General features: G+C 35.9%; 1 protein-coding gene across 1 annotated transcript in view; it reads right to left on the bottom strand.

Annotated features, from left to right (window-relative positions):
* The window catches only part of KLHL4 (kelch like family member 4), a 181,234-nt gene that overhangs the window by 53,076 nt on the left and 111,900 nt on the right, over window positions 1-16,258 (bottom strand). The window contains 1 exon segment of the mRNA XM_041741371.1: window positions 7,807-7,993. Within this exon segment, the coding sequence (XP_041597305.1) occupies window positions 7,807-7,993 (187 nt within the window).

Here is a 16,258-nt window from a genome sequence, read left to right as displayed (position 1 = left end):
TGGAAGGACCCTAATTGTCCTTCGAAAGATGAATGGATAAAGAAGGTATGGTGTATGTATAGAATGTAATATTACTCAGCCATTAGAAATGAGAAATACCCACCATTTGCTTCAACGTTGATGGAACTGGAGGGTAATATGCTGAGTGAAATAAGTCAGTCGGAGAAGGACAAACATTATATGGTCTCATTCATTTCGGGAATATAAAAATTAGTCAAAGGGAATAAAGGGAAAGGAGAGAAAATGAGTGAAAATATCAGTGAGGGTGACAGAATATGAGAGGCTCTTAACTCTGGGAAACGAACAAGGGTTAGAGTAAGGGGAGGTGAGCAGGGGCTTGGGGTGACTGGGTGATGGGCACTGAGGGGGCACTTAACGGGATGAGCATTGGGTGATATGGTATATGTTGGAAATTTAAACTCCAATAAAAGAATTTAATAAATAAATAAATAAATAAATAAATAAATAAATAAATAAATAAATAAAAAATTCTTTTGTGAAATCATTACCTTATTCCAGGTTTAAATTTCCGATCTTTTATCAATGTTAGTAGCTTTCCAATTGGTCTTAATGGTTAACTTACTTCAAGCTTATGCATTTATTGTTTGCTAGTTTGAGTCCTAAAACCAACCCAGTTTCCTTGAGATTTTGCAGACCATTGACCTTGAGGGTTGAAGGGCCACACTTTCTGAAAAGATAAGGCCTGACCACATTTGAAAACAGCTGCCTCTGATGCCAGCAAGTTTGTTCAAGTTCATGTTGACATGCAATTAACTGCTTGAGCACCAGCTTCTCCAGCACATAGCCCACTATTTCCCACACTTCCTCATTAAAACTCTGTGGCTTCAACTGGACTGGGAAGATGTTCTTATGGACATTAGTCCACTATCTTCCCAAGTTTCTAGCTTCCTGAATAAAGCAATTTTCCCTTCCCACCATTACTTTTCTCTCAAATATTTTTTTTTTTAAGTGATGAGTGGCCAAAAGTTTTTAGAAATGGTTATCTGGTAAGAGATTTTGATGAGCTAGTCAAGAGTTGTGCTTTCAATATGTCCAGCCGCACCCCCTTGGGATTCCTGGGGTGGAGCAGTTGGCTCAGACAATGCCAGGACTTATGCATTTATTTCCCAAGCCAGTGGCTATGATAGTTGGAGCCATCTGCTCATGGTTAGTGAGCCCTGAGTGGGAGACTTTGACAGATTTTCTCAAGCAGCTGCCCAAACTCCTTTTGTTTCAAGGAGGCTCCCTGTCTTCTCCAAACTGGTATGGACTGCCTACTGTGGTTTTTGTTGGTGGAGAGGAAGCATGCATCTGTTTATCTGTTTGAGCTGAGATATCAGATCAAGTCAGTTCACTGGCATGCATCCAGGAGTCTTTTTTCTATGCCATCTAGACTTTTAGCCATTTCAACCTTTATGGGTCAATCTCTGGTACCAGTGGTAAGAGAATTGGCTCATAAGTGACTCCATACCAATCTGTCCTTGAAGGGAAAGAATCTCTCTGTCTCAGAAGTACTTTGTCTGTTTTAGGATGGAATAATACACACTGGAGTGGGGAAACCTGGGTGGCTCAGTGGTTTAGCGCCTGCCTTTGGCCTAGGGTGTGATCTTGGGGTCCCGGGATCTAGTCCCATGTCAGGCTTCTGCATGGAGCCTGCTTCTCCCTCTGCCTGTGTCTCTTCCTCTCTCTGTGTGTCTCTCATGAATAAATAAATAAAATCTTTAAAAAAAACACACACACTGGAGTGAATTCTGTCTGATTAGCAAACATACAGTTATGATTTCATATCCTAAAAAATGGTATTTTATTGTTAATGCTTCTGGGAATATGTATGTTTTGAACTTGAATGAAAAACACCATCAAGTGAATGTCTAAATTATTATGCCATTTTGTAAATCAGAGTTATTTTGTCAGAGATCAGATAAATGGGATGAAATTCCCCACATTCAGGCTTTTATATTACTTCATAATAAAGATGCCTCACAGGAAGGGACCCAATTGATGGTGCAGAGAGATAAAGAGGACAAAAATCTAAGATACCTGACCTTTTTTCCAATAATCAGAATAATAAAGAAAAGGAGGAGGAATACAGTCAGATACTGGAGATCCAAGCTCCACCTGCCCAAACACAAACATCAAAACCAATGCCCTACCCACTCCCGGCTTCTCCACCTCCACCAGAAAGCTGAAAAGCAGAGAACAGGAGAGAAAGACAGGAAATAGAGATGGAGAAATGTTAGTCCAAACTTAAAATCTGCTTCTGGCCTTGCCAGCAGCACCCCTACTGTCTCTTCCTCTGCCTTCCCCCTCCTCCTTTTATTCTACCACAATGGATACCTCTCACTCAGTGGCTCCTATACCATCCTTGGTACCTTCAGCATCATTGACTCCTGCTCCTTCTATCCTCACTATTGAAGAAAAAAAGCACCCCAAGCTGTTCAGCCACCTTCTTATGAGATTCAAACTGGAACAACTCCTAAATCAGCAGGAAGGGGCCCAAAGGCTCCCCTGGACTTAAACTGCCCATTTCAGATTTCTCCACAAGAACCCCCGATAAAATTGACAGTGGGGAAAAAACTAATTGACCTTTTAGTGGACAAAGGTGTGATGTATTTTTTTATTAAAGCTAATCAAGATTGATGGCTTCATTAAAATAGACACATCAGGACGCCTGGGTGACCCAGTGATTGAGTGTCTGCCTTTGGCTCAGGGCATGATCCTGGGGTCTGGGGTTCCAGTCCCACATTGGACCCGCTGCAGAGAGCCTGCTTCTCCCTCTGCCTGTGTCTCTGCCTCTCTTTGTGTCTCTTTTGAATAAATAAAAAAAAATCTTAAAAAAAAAAAAGACAGGAACATCCCTGGAATTCTGGTCCAACTCTACCTCCCATTCAGCCACTACCCAACAGTCATCCACCTTGCCCAGATATGGTGACTGTGTATTTCCAAACATCTCCTATATCTCTGCCTCTCTCTGTGTGTATTTCTCATGAATAAATAAATAAAATTTTTAAAAACAAATAAATAAAATAGACATATCTTTTGGACTTATCATCATCAAATATAATACAGATAATTAGCTTTTATTCTACCTAAATTTATTAAATTCACGTTGTAATTGTTGCAATTTGTTGACAAAATGACCTAAAATAATGACTGATTTTTATCTAATGAAGTTTACGTGGGTAAATGTTGAGAATAAGTAGGTTGAATAGATAAAAGCGTGTACAAATAAAATTTTAAATAGCTTCCAAAATCTTCAGTAACCTGAAACTTTGAAGTTTTGTTAGGTTAAATAATAAATTGGCTTAGTTTCTTAGGATAGTCAAGTCTTGACAAAATAAGACAAAATATGTTAATTGTTTAACATTAATTACTAAATACAGGTTTATCTGATTTTGGCTTCTTATTACAGAAAACTAAATATGCTTGGGTCTGCTAATAACTATGTCTTATGCTTTATGTTGGTTAATTAAACACCAATAAAAGTTAATTAAAAAAAAAAAGTTGTACTATAAAAAATCACATTCCTATAAAATATAAAATGTATTCACAAATATACCAACCTAAATAATTCTGGTCTAATAGTTCACAATTTGTTGGTTACTACTGAGTTTTCACTGGAGAAAGTTTTCTAAGAGTTTAAGTTCTGATGAATGGAATTGAGACTGCTGGAAATGATAAGGAAAGTAACTGTATATAGGAAAAAAGGAGATGTATAAGAAAGGTATGAGGAATAAAATGCATTTTTGTTGAGGGAAAGAAAGTATTTTTTCCCAAAATGAGATTGGCTATTTATAGAGAGGTGAGGCTTATGAAATAATTTGAGTTAAAAAAGAAATTGTAGGAAGGTTATAAAGGGGAATCTTTGGGAAAAACTATGCATGGTCAGGACTCACTAAGATTGGAAGAAATGAATTATTAAAATATCCTGATATAAGATTGGAATTTGTTTTTTTCTCTGGAAATTGGCTTGACTTTGTTAAAAAGACAAAAGCTTCTTTTATATTTGGTATGTTCTTGATAAGAAATTATAAACAAGCTATTTTATCTTTATCTGCCCAGAAAAACAAGGTTTCTCTGTTTTTATTAGGTCTTTGATTACTAAATCTTCTCAATATTTAAAGAAGCTGTTTTGCTAACAACCAAGTAACCCTCTGTTTTTGCCTTTGGGATCTTTTATTGTCACCTTGGTTAAATACATGATAAAGTATTAAAATTTTATAGTGACCTATGATCCTATTTAGGCATACCATTTAGAATCTTCTGAGGTTCTTAACAAACTTCCTAAAAATTCAAATTCTAAATAATCTTGACTAATTAGGTTTGTTTATTTGGTATGTTAAGTTACATTGGAAGCATTGTCAAACAATGCTTAATTTTATGTCAATTTTATTTATGTCAAACAATGATTGATTTTATGAGGTTATATTATGTGTGTAAATGTTATGATGGTTCTAAAAGTTATGTAAAATTCTTAACGTTTTAATATGTCCTGATATAATGTCATTACATGTAATTCTAATTAGTAAAACATTGTGTGCCACAGAAATAACTGGATTTCCTTGTCAACCACATTATAATAAAGTCTTATCAGATTTTTAAACATGGCGATTTTTTTAAAGAATTTTTTTTAAAGATTTATTTATTCATTCATGATAGACACAGACACACACACACACACACACACACACACACACACACAGAAGCAGAGACACAGGCAGAGGGAGAAGCAGGCTCCATGCCGGGAGCCCTATGTGGGACTCGAATCCGGAACTCCAGGACTGCGCCCCGGGGCCAAAGGCAGGTGCCAATCTGCTGAGCCACCCAGGGATCCCCCAAACATGGCTATTTTTGAGTCTTTTGTCATTTTCAGTTATTCTGATGCTCTTGCAAAATACATTTCAACTTCAAGGAGATTCATGAAAAAGATTTTTGACAGTCTGATACTTTTAAGATCATAAAACTAAACTAACAATTTCCAGAACTAATGGAAAAACTGCATCCAAACAGAACAAGAATTAAAAACATGGAACTAAATAAATTTTAAAAGATGATTATATTTTTATAATTCTTATTTAAAACATTGCTGTTTCTCTAATGTTTGCTCTCCCAAATTTAAGAAAGCTTTTTCTCTTAAGATATCTATGACTTATAGAAATTTGATGAAAATATTCTTTTGTAAACAAACTGAAATACTTATTTTTTCCTTACCTGATCCCTGAGGAATTTGGAAACTGTCAATCAGTGTTCTTTCTTTCATGGCAATTATCATTATTTGCATATATTCAATGAAAATTGATACTCTTTTAACAAGACTCCATTGGAAACATCGGTTACTTTACCAAGGCTTTAAGTGGAATGCCATATTTAAGAAAGATACGCAAAGATTCAGTTATAACTAGATCATTTTAAGGAACTCAGGTGGACTATATGGAACCAATAAAGTCCCTTGGAGATGTTGGCCTGGTACCTTGCTTAAAGAGTTCCCAGCAGTCATACCAGGTGAGTCAGAAATGTCACTTCCCGGAAGATGCAGGAACCTCAATATATTTCCAAGACCTCAGGAAGAGAAAAATTCAGCCAAATCTGCAGGTATTGTAGGCAAATCTGATGGCATATATTTGACCTGGCTTCTGGCCTTGAGAGGCTATTGGAAGTTTAATCTAAAATTCCTTGTAAAAACTTCTGGCAAAGCAGGTTTTAAAAGAATCTCTATTGTCAATCACTATTCTTGCTGTATTTATGTAAATAATTATGTAAAATGTTAATTAAATTTATTAAAACTAAACTTATCTTACAAACAAATCAGTCTTCATTTGACCATCTTTGACAGGAATGAGGGTGACTTTAGAGAGAAAAATTATATTTCAATAACACACTTTCATAGATGTAGATTCTAGTTCTGAATAATTATCGTTGAGAGTTTGTTATTTGCTTATAAACCTGGGCTGGAACTAAGTTCTGGTTTCTTCTAATATTTGTCTGTGACTCTCCAAAGTAAGGTTTCCAATCTTCTCCTATTCTCTTGTCTTAAAATTAAGAACTAAAACTGCCTTTTTTCTTGAAGCCCTGTAAATTGAAGCTAGACAAGTCAAGAGAAACTTCAGTGAAATTGGCACAATAGCTCATATATAGTCAATCTTCATGCCTGTTGCTCTATGGGCCACTCAAAAAAACCACTAGAGACATTTGAACTACAAACCATAAAAATCTACCAGATTGCCAGTGCTTACTCCCACTCCATCTGAGGATGCTTTGAGCCTGACATCTAAATGTCCTCTCATTGGGAGCATTTGGGACTCTGATATTGGGTTTATAATTTGCTCCAAGCATTAACCTTTGTTTTTGTTTCCATAGAATTGCCTCTAATTAATTTCTTAATTGCTTGCTGCACAAGCCAGAGTCTATATAATAGCTAATACCACTTTCTGTACCTATATTAACTCCACCTTAGAAGTAAGAACCCAGAGGGACAAAATCAGGCAGCAAGCCACTTGGCTGCAATAGGCCTTTGCTCACAACATTTCATTTTTCCAAGGTGGCTGGGACTGGTTTACTGATCTCTTTTTCTTTTATACTGATCTATTCTTTTGGTATCAGATCAATTTTAGAGGGAATGATAAAATTTGACTTAACTCTACTGTTACTAGTCCTTAGACTATGGGATAAAGTTAATGATGCCATGTAGTGTCAAACAATATAGAAAAATATGCAAGCTACGGGATAAGAAACCACCTCTATACTCCCTCCATGAGAACAAGGTAGCAAAAACTACGTCCTGCACTATATCAAATTTTTCCATTCCAAAGCCATAGTCTGTCCTAATTCAGTTTGGAGCAGTTACAGAAGATGGACTTCTACCTATATCCCATAGAAAGGAATGAAGGATTGACAACGGGGATTTATAATAGCACTCCTGCTGGTCTTAAGGGTTAAATTATTTCAAGATTATGCACTCCTTGTTTATTGACCTGTGTCCCTTTGTTTATAATAGAGTCAACCTATTTTCCTTGAGATTTTGTAGATCATTGGCCTTAAGGAATGAAGAACCAGACTATCCCAAAAGATAAGGCCTGATCACATTTGAAAATAGCTGCCACTGATGCCAGCAAGTCTGTTCAAGGTCATGTTGACATATGATTAACTGCCTGAGCACCAGCTTCTCCTGCACTCAGCCTCAACCATTTCCCAAACCTTCTCCTTTAAAACCTTCTGGGTTCATCTTGACTGGGAAGGTGGTCTTGGAGACATTAGTCCACCATCTTCCCACATTGTGACTTTCTGAATAAAGCAATCTTTCTTTTCCCACAATTACTTATCTCTGGATATTGATTTTCACACAGAAAGAAGCCAAACCTGAGTTTGGAACTAGTTTTTTATTCCGTAACATCAATACATCAAGATTCTTTGTAACGGGTCTTTGAGCATCTAACAGGAACTTGGAGCAAAGCTCCTCTTCTATTTCTAACAACAAATATGCTTTTTATACAAATTTGCTAAACCCTTCCAATTATGATAAACCTGAAGTAAGTTTTCCCTGAAAACATCTTATATTGCAAAGCACGTACTCAAATTTAAAAATTGCTGCCATAAAATAAAAGTACCTAGTAAGAGGTAACATTAATTAAAGGATTATATCCCATAAGGTAAAAAAAGAAATTTGCAAAATTTCATAAAGTATGCTATTTATGAAAATGAGTTTTACATGCACAAATTTAAATATGCCTTTAATGCCACCTTCAAAACTTGGGGGTGTTGACAATATGTCTTCTTTTTTGAATATTACTTTCTAATCATTATTGTTACCTTTCATAGAATCCATGCCTCCCACAGCATAAAGTGCTCCTACAGTTGATTTTCTAGGCTTTGTCCGAGGGCTTTGCATCATAGGTCTTTTCTCAGGTAAGAGATGATACTTCATAGCTTCCATTAGGAGCTTCTGACATTCAAGATCACCAGTAAACATGGAGCTATTTTCAAGATCCACCAGTAACTGAAAAGTAATGATTCATGGTATATGAAGTAAAGAATCCACCACTAAAAAGAGCATATGTTTGCTTATATAACTTTGGAGAAAACTTAAGCTAATTCAAATGTAAAAGTGTTTGCATTTTAAATTGCTTAGTAACATTTTTATGTCCACTTATGATGTAAAATGGTTAAAGATCTCATGGTAGTAGCTACTGATCTGTTCAGATTTATTTGATATATATTTTTTCAATAGATACTCATAGAATAACAAGAAGTGAGAGTGAAAAGACACTCATAAAATGGGTCCCCTTCAAGGGACTGGCTATGTCTACACAAAGTAGGCATCTTTCAGTCTACTGCATGTAGCTAATCGAGCAGTTATTGGTGAACTAAGAGAAGTTGGTATAAACATGACCAGTTAAAATAAAGTAATATCACCTATAAAGAACTGCATCTTTATCATTAAGTCACTTTTATAAGTATTTTGAAAGTGGATGTTTTTTATCTATACTTGTACATGTGAATATCAGAAAAGAATATGTGTTAATAATTAGGTAATATTAGATGATAAATGCTTTATGACCATCATTGCCTGGAAGACAATAAGACCTCAATTGAATGGGATAAAATCTAAGTAAAATATTTTTCCTGGGGTGAGCTGAGAAGACTCAGAGCCTGTTTCAGAATTTTACCAAGGGTCATTTATATTGGTTCATTGGAGTTTTGGGTCTACAGTATCATAGGACACTGAAAAGAATTGTAAGCAGTTTGTTGGAGTGGAAATGCTAATCTCTTCACATAAAACTTCCCTGAGGTTTCCTGTTCTGCAGTACTTAACCCTAGCTTAGTTTTCATTCCACCTGTAATCTCTTATGGATTACTATTTGACTTGGCTGGTGAGACCCCAGGCATTTCCTTAATGCATATGTTGCTGAAAATTTATTTGAAAACTGGGCTATGTAACTTTTTTTTCAAAATATTCTTCAGGCATTTACCATCATTCTCTTCATATATTTCATTTCTAGAATATTTGTTAAAGTCACTATTAAAATTATATTGGAAGGTCTATTTTTTGTATGATATTACCCATCACTAACATTACTAGGAAAAGTTCACAGAAGTCCACACTTTAGACCTAAGACATACTCAGGGGTGGGAGGCCAAAGACCATTGGTTGTGTGTTTGTGCTGGAAATTTCTTCTTATTCCAATAAAGTAAGAGAAGCCAAAGTAAGCAGTTTGCTGAAATAACATCATATAGACAAAGCAGTGTAAAATTAAGGACCTCTGATCCTTTACACCATTGTGTCTCAGTTTTTATGCATATCTAAGAATCATCTGGAGAACATATTAAAACACAGATTCCTTGGCCTCACAGCCATAAATTGTTTCAGTAGGTCTGTGGTGGGGGCCTAGGAAACAGAGTTTAAAACCAGCTTTTTCATTTGGGGAATATAAAAAATAGTGAAAGGGAATATAAAGGAAGGGAAAAGAAATGTTGGGAAATATCAGAAAGGGAGACAGAACATAAAGACTCCTAACTCTGGGAAATGAACTAGGGGTGGTGGATGGGGAGGAGGGCGGGGGGTGGAGGGGAATGGGTGACGGGCACTGAGGCGGACACTTGACGGGATGAGCACTGGGTGTTTTTCTGTATGTTGGTAAATTGAACACCAATAAAAATTAATTTAAAAAAATAAAACCAGCTTTCAGGCAATGCTATGCTGCTAGCTCAGGGCCATTTTGAGTAGCACTGCCTTAAAGAATCTAATAAATCATATTAGAACCTCTCATGAGAATAACACATATAAGTGTATACACATTCACACAAACATAAAATTTCCAAAAATTCTGAACCTTGGGTCTAAAATTACACATATATTTTAATGTTTCTCTTTTTGGTGTTACTATTGCCTTGCCCTTCGAATAAATTTGCTATACTCAAGAAGGCAGTCAGGATTCTTTCACTGCCTGTGGATAGATTCTTAAAAGTAAATATGTAGCTCCATGGATTTAATTAACAGATAAAAGTTAAAAAAAGTAGAGAAAACATTAGCAAATTAATATTCTATTTTTAATATTAGCAGTTTGTTGAAAGTGAATTAATTTTAACGTTTATGAAGTTACTAATACACTAAATCTAGATGAAGCTCCTACTTACAATGTGGATGATGTTTGATGATATCAGTCACAGGCTATATAATATATGAAATGTGCGTATGTGCAATATATCCATATATATAGAATACAATTGATACCTTCTATTGATAAATTTGCTACAGAAAAAAATCACCAATGGTACAAGTATATAGTGAGACTGCACTCCAACTTCACTAAACTTCACTTACTAAAACTCAGTATGAGATAGGTCAATCCCAAACCATATACAAGGGTGTTTGTGTTTAGAATAGTTTATACTATTATCCTACAGCGTGTATGATGAGGGTGCCATTATAATGATTCTGTAGTGCATCTGAAGCTACTATAGTATGATTTCAATCATAGCAGCTAATTAATATGTTAATAACTATTAACCAGATTAGACTAACTCCTTGCTAAAGTCTCCTCTGGGATGCTACTATACTGGTTATTATCAGCTTACCTAGAAGGTGGTCAGGAAAAGAAAAAAAGAAGAACCTAGTCATTTTCTCTTCTTTCTGCTTCTTACAAGTGCTATTTGGTGAGAGAGGAAACTGAAACTAAAGAGTATGCTGAAATGTAGGGAATATCTGTACTTTTTTTAATACTTGTTTTCTCTCTTCATCATAAATAGTGCTATTTGAAGGCTGGATATGTCTTTTTGTGAAACAATGTACATTCCAGTTAACAGAAATTCTCAGAATAAAATAATACAAAAAAGGAATGGATTAATGCCTAGTGGTAGTTTAGAATTATATGTTACCTGGGTAAATTTTCATACCTGTGGTGGAAGTAATGGCAGCCTGATATAAGAAAGCAACATCGCTAGGTCCTGTTGTCTAGCCTGAACATCATGCCCCACCCAGTGCATTAGAGCATGGAATATTGTTTCTTCATCAGGCACATTAATGTCATCACTGCACAGAAGTTTTGAAATTTCATTAGCTGGAAGCAGGAGGAATTCTTGGTTCTTTATTACCTCAATGAAGTGTTCCTAGAAAAGAAAGATCTTTTACTGAAACTTTTACTTTAGAAATATCTTAACAAAATAAGCATATGAAAGCATTTCGCATTGTTGAAATTAAGAAAATATGAGAGAGACAGATATATGCATTTATAACAAATAGATGTCATTGCTGCCTGTGAAAGAGGGTAAGGGGAACCTTCTGAAGCTGAGGAGCAAAATGTTTCCACTGAGAATTATTTATTGAACACAACAAAAGGGCTTAACTGTTTCACAGGCCACATGGGTAGTATTCGAGTTGTTACAAGTGCTTTTTCTCTCCAAGCTGTTGTAGGTAGCAACAACTTATGACCACAAAAGTGACTGATTTTGAGTTGATCTTTAGCAAAAAACCTTAAGAGGAAGGCTGGAAATTTTCAAGGTGGAGGCTATGTTAAAGACCTGGGAAAGGTAGCTTTGTGCATTTGAGGGGGCAACATATTGAATTCCTTTGAGATGAGATAAACAGATTAATGAAAAACTCTTCTCTTATGGAAAAACATGATCTTTTATTAACCAAGGCAAATATATATTTTACAATGGATAATATACAAATTTAGGACAATCTAAAAGGGATTCCGATGGAGTTATTTTTGGGAGGGAGGTGTTGGGGTTGTCTTTCAATTATTATATATTATTACTTAATTCTCTCTTTGTCACAGGGTTATATTTTATGAAGTATCAAATTTCAGGCCTCTGTATTTCAATTTTTTCATGAAAATACCACTATATTTTTCTTATTTATAATGTTGCATATTTTTCTATGACAACACAGTTATCATTCACAACATTTTTCATAGTAAAAAAGGCTCAAGTTCTAAATGTGAAAAAATATACTTCCAAAATGGAGATAAACTTGTCTAGTTGGTAATTTATTTTGTACAATAAAGAGATAATCTTGAATCAGATTAAAACAGCCTCTAAATAAATTGGGGGGAATCTTGGATGAATCTAATCACTCCCTCAGCTCCACTCAGAGTTTAGTTATTTTGGAAGTGCCTTAGCTTAATAGTAAAATTATTAATACAAAAACCACTATTTGATAGCCCCATCAGGGAGCTCTAATACCATAAATTCCAAGCTAAACTGCCTATTTAAATGAAGAGCCCTTTTGTGATTAAGATGAACAATTGACAGAGGATGGTGTTTTATTGTAACCAACGTCCCTGGTTGAAAACCCTCTCACCTACAGCAATGTAATGCAACTAGTACTACAAATAATAATACATTAGATTTATACAGTACATCATACTTTCACAAACATTAAGTCAAAAAAATCCAGCCACATTAAGTCATCACCAATGTGATCTTGTGGGAGGTCAAATTATTCTGATGAGAAAACAGGCTATGTGAATTTTTTGGTTTCCTGTGCAATAAATGACAAAGTATAGACAAAAACCTAAGTCTCCAGGTCTACTCCATTTTGTTCAACACTGTGACTGCCTTTCATAAGTGACACAATTTTTATGAATGGGTTAAGAAAAAAAACATAAAACAGTCTAAAAATGTGGTTACCTATTAGGCCATGTATGTAAACTCTGAGAGTTTATATCATTATGTCAATATGATAAAAGACCTTATATTCCATTCTCCTATCTACTCCCCAATGAAAGAAAAGAAAAATAGTAAATGAGACTGAGAGATAGAGTGAAGGAGAGAAAGAGATTGGCTCAGTTGTAAAACCTACTCAATAGCTAATGTGGATCATAGAAAAATCTATCAAATTTGGTTATGCATTTGAAAAAAAGAAATCACTCAAATGATGTATATGATGATCACATTTATAGCAAGCAATTAGAGTTTAAGATAGAATTTGTTATGGCTCCAGAGAAACCTCCTGATGAGAATATTAAAATTGTTTGGCAATATAGTAACTTAGTCTAAATGAAAAATTAATATATTGGTTTAAATGATCTACATATGATACTTCATTATCCACTATTATGGGGAAATATTTAGTTAAGCTTAATGATTAATTTTAAATTGTTTTATTTTGGAATTATTTCGTTTCCAATTTCAGGGTAAACACTTTCTTTTATGTACCTTCCCAAGAGGTTTGATATTTATTTTTTAATTCACACTTACTTTGTTGTTAAACTTACTAAATGAGCGTACCATACTTGCTGAGTGTTTCATCAATGCAGATTACTATTTATAGAATTATGATGGTTAATTTAATGTGTCAACTTACTTACCCACAGAATGTCTAGACTTTTTTTTTTTTTTTTTTTTTTAATTAACTTTTATTGGTGTTTAATTTACCAACATACAGAAAAACACCCAGTGCTCATCCCGTCAAGTGTCCACCTCAGTGCCCGTCACCCATTCCCCTCCAACACCCGCCCTCCTCCCCTTCCACCACCCCTAGTTCGTTTCCCCGAGTTAGGAGTCTTTATGTTCTGTCTCCCTTCCTGATATTTCCCAACATTTCTTTTCCCTTCCTTTATATTCCCTTTCACTATTATTCATATTCCCCAAATGAATGAGAACATACACTGTTTGTCCTTCTCCGATTGACTTATTTCACTCAGCATAATACCCTCCAGTTCCATCCACGTTGAAGCAAATGGTGGGTATTTGTCGTTTCTAATTGCTGAGTAATATTCCATTGTATACATAAACCACATCTTCTTTATCCATTCATCTTTCGATGGACACCGAGGCTCCTTCCACAGTTTGGCTATTGTGGCCATTGCTGATAGAAACATCGGGGTGCAGGTGTCCCGACGTTTCATTGCATCTGAATCTTTGGGGTAAATCCCCAACAGTGCAATTGCTGGGTCGTAGGGCAGGTCTATTTTTAACTCTTTGAGGAACCTCCACACAGTTTTCCAGAGTGGCTGCACCAGTTCACATTCCCACCAACAGTGTAAGAGGGTTCCCTTTTCTCCGCATCCTCTCCAACATTTGTGGTTTCCTGCCTTGTTAATTTTCCCCATTCTCACTGGTGTGAGGTGGTATCTCATTGTGGTTTTGATTTGTATTTCCCTGATGGCAAGTGATGCAGAGCATTTTCTCATGTGCATGTTGGCCATGTCCATGTCTTCCTCTGTGAGATTTCTCTTCATGTCTTTTGCCCATTTCATGATTGGATTGTTTGTTTCTTTGGTGTTGAGTTTAATAAGTTCTTTATAGATTTTGGAAACTAGCCCTTTATCTGATATGTCATTTGCAAATATCTTCTCCCATTCTGTAGGTTGTCTTTTAGTTTTGTTGACTGTATCCTTTGCTGTGCAAAAGCTTCTTATCTTGATGAAGTCCCAATAGTTCATTTTTGCTTTTGTTTCTTTTGCCTTCGTGGATGTATCTTGCAAGAAGTTACTGTGGCCAAGTTCAAAAAGGGTGTTGCCTGTGTTCTCCTCTAGGATTTTGATGGAATCTTGTCTCACATTTAGATCTCTCATCCATTTTGAGTTTATCTTTGTGTATGGTGAAAGAGAGTGGTCCAGTTTCATTCTTCTGCATGTGGATGTCCAATTTTCCCAGCACCATTTATTGAAGAGACTGTCTTTCTTCCAATGGATAGTCTTTCCTCCTTTATCGAATATTAGATGGCCGTACATTTCAGGGTCCACTTCTGGGTTCTCTATTCTGTTCCATTGATCTATGTGTCTGTTTTTGTGCCAGTACCACACTGTCTTGATGACCACAGCTTTGTAATACAACCTGAAATCTGGCATTGTGATGCCCCCAGCTAAGGTTTTCTTTTTTAAAATTCCCCTGGCGATTCGGGGTCTTTTCTGATTCCACACAAATCTTAAAATAATTTGTTCTAACTCTCTGAAGAAAGTCCATGGTATTTTGATAGGGATTGCATTAAACGTATAAATTGCCCTGGGTAACATTGACATTTTTACAATATTAATTCTGCCAATCCATGAGCATGGAATATTTTTCCATCTCTTTGTGTCTTCCTCAATTTCTTTCAGAAGTGTTCTATAGTTTTTAGGGTATAGATCTTTTACCTCTTTGGTTAGGTTTATTCCTAGGTATCTTATGCTTTTGGGTGCAATTGTAAATGGGATTGACTCCTTAATTTCTCTTTCTTCAGTCTCATTGTTAGTGTATAGAAATGCCATTGATTTCTGGGCATTGATTTTGTATCCTGCCACGCTACCAAATTGCTGTATGAGTTCTAGCAATCTGGGGGTGGAGGCTTTTGGGTTTTCTATGTAGAGTATCATGTCATCAGCGAAGAGGGAGAGTTTGACTTCTTCTTTGCCAATTTGAATGCCTTTAATGTCTTTTTGTTGTCTGATTGCTGAGGCGAGGACTTCCAGAACTATGTTGAACAGCAGTGGTGAGAGTGGACATCCCTGTCTTGTTCCTGATCTTAGGGGAAAGGCTCCCAGTGCTTCCCCATTGAGAATGATATTTGCTGTGGGCTTTTCGTAGATGGCTTTTAAGATGTCGAGGAAAGTTCCCTCTATCCCAACACTCTGAAGGGTTTTGATCAGGAATGGATGCTGTATTTTGTCAAATGCTTTCTCTGCATCTAATGAGAGTATCATATGGTTCTTGGTTTTTCTCTTGCTGATATGATGAATCACATTGATGGTTTTACGAGTGTTGAACCAGCCTTGTGTCCCAGGGATAAATCCTACTTGGTCATGGTGAATAATTTTCTTAATGTGTTGTTGGATCCTATTGGCTAGTATCTTGTTGAGAATTTTTGCATCCATGTTCATCAGGGATATTGGTCTGTAATTCTCCTTTTTGGTGGGGTCTTTGTCTGGTTTCGGAATTAAGGTGATGCTGGCCTCATAGAACGAATTTGGAAGTACTCCATCTCTTTCTATCTTTCCAAACAGCTTTAGTAGAATAGGTATGATTTCTTCTTTAAACGTTTGATAGAATTCCCCTGGGAAGCCATCTGGCCCTGGACTCTTGTGTCTTGGGAGGTTTTTGATGACTGCTTCAATTTCCTCCCTGGTTATTGGCCTGTTCAGGTTTTCTATTTCTTCCTGCTCCAGTTTTGGTAGTTTGTGGCTTTCCAGGAATGCGTCCATTTCTTCTAGATTTCCTAATTTATTGGCGTACAGCTGTTCATAATATGTTTTTAAAATCGTTTGTATTTCCTTGGTGTTGGTAGTGATCTCTCCTTTCTCATTCATGATTTTATTAATTTGAGTCTTCTCTCTCTTCT

The sequence above is a fragment of the Vulpes lagopus genome, chromosome X, assembly GCF_018345385.1.
Source record: "Vulpes lagopus strain Blue_001 chromosome X, ASM1834538v1, whole genome shotgun sequence".
In the NCBI taxonomy this organism is placed as follows: domain Eukaryota; kingdom Metazoa; phylum Chordata; class Mammalia; order Carnivora; family Canidae; genus Vulpes; species Vulpes lagopus.
The sequence above is the reverse complement of the archived record's forward strand: the minus strand, read 5'-3'. Positions and strand labels throughout refer to the sequence as shown.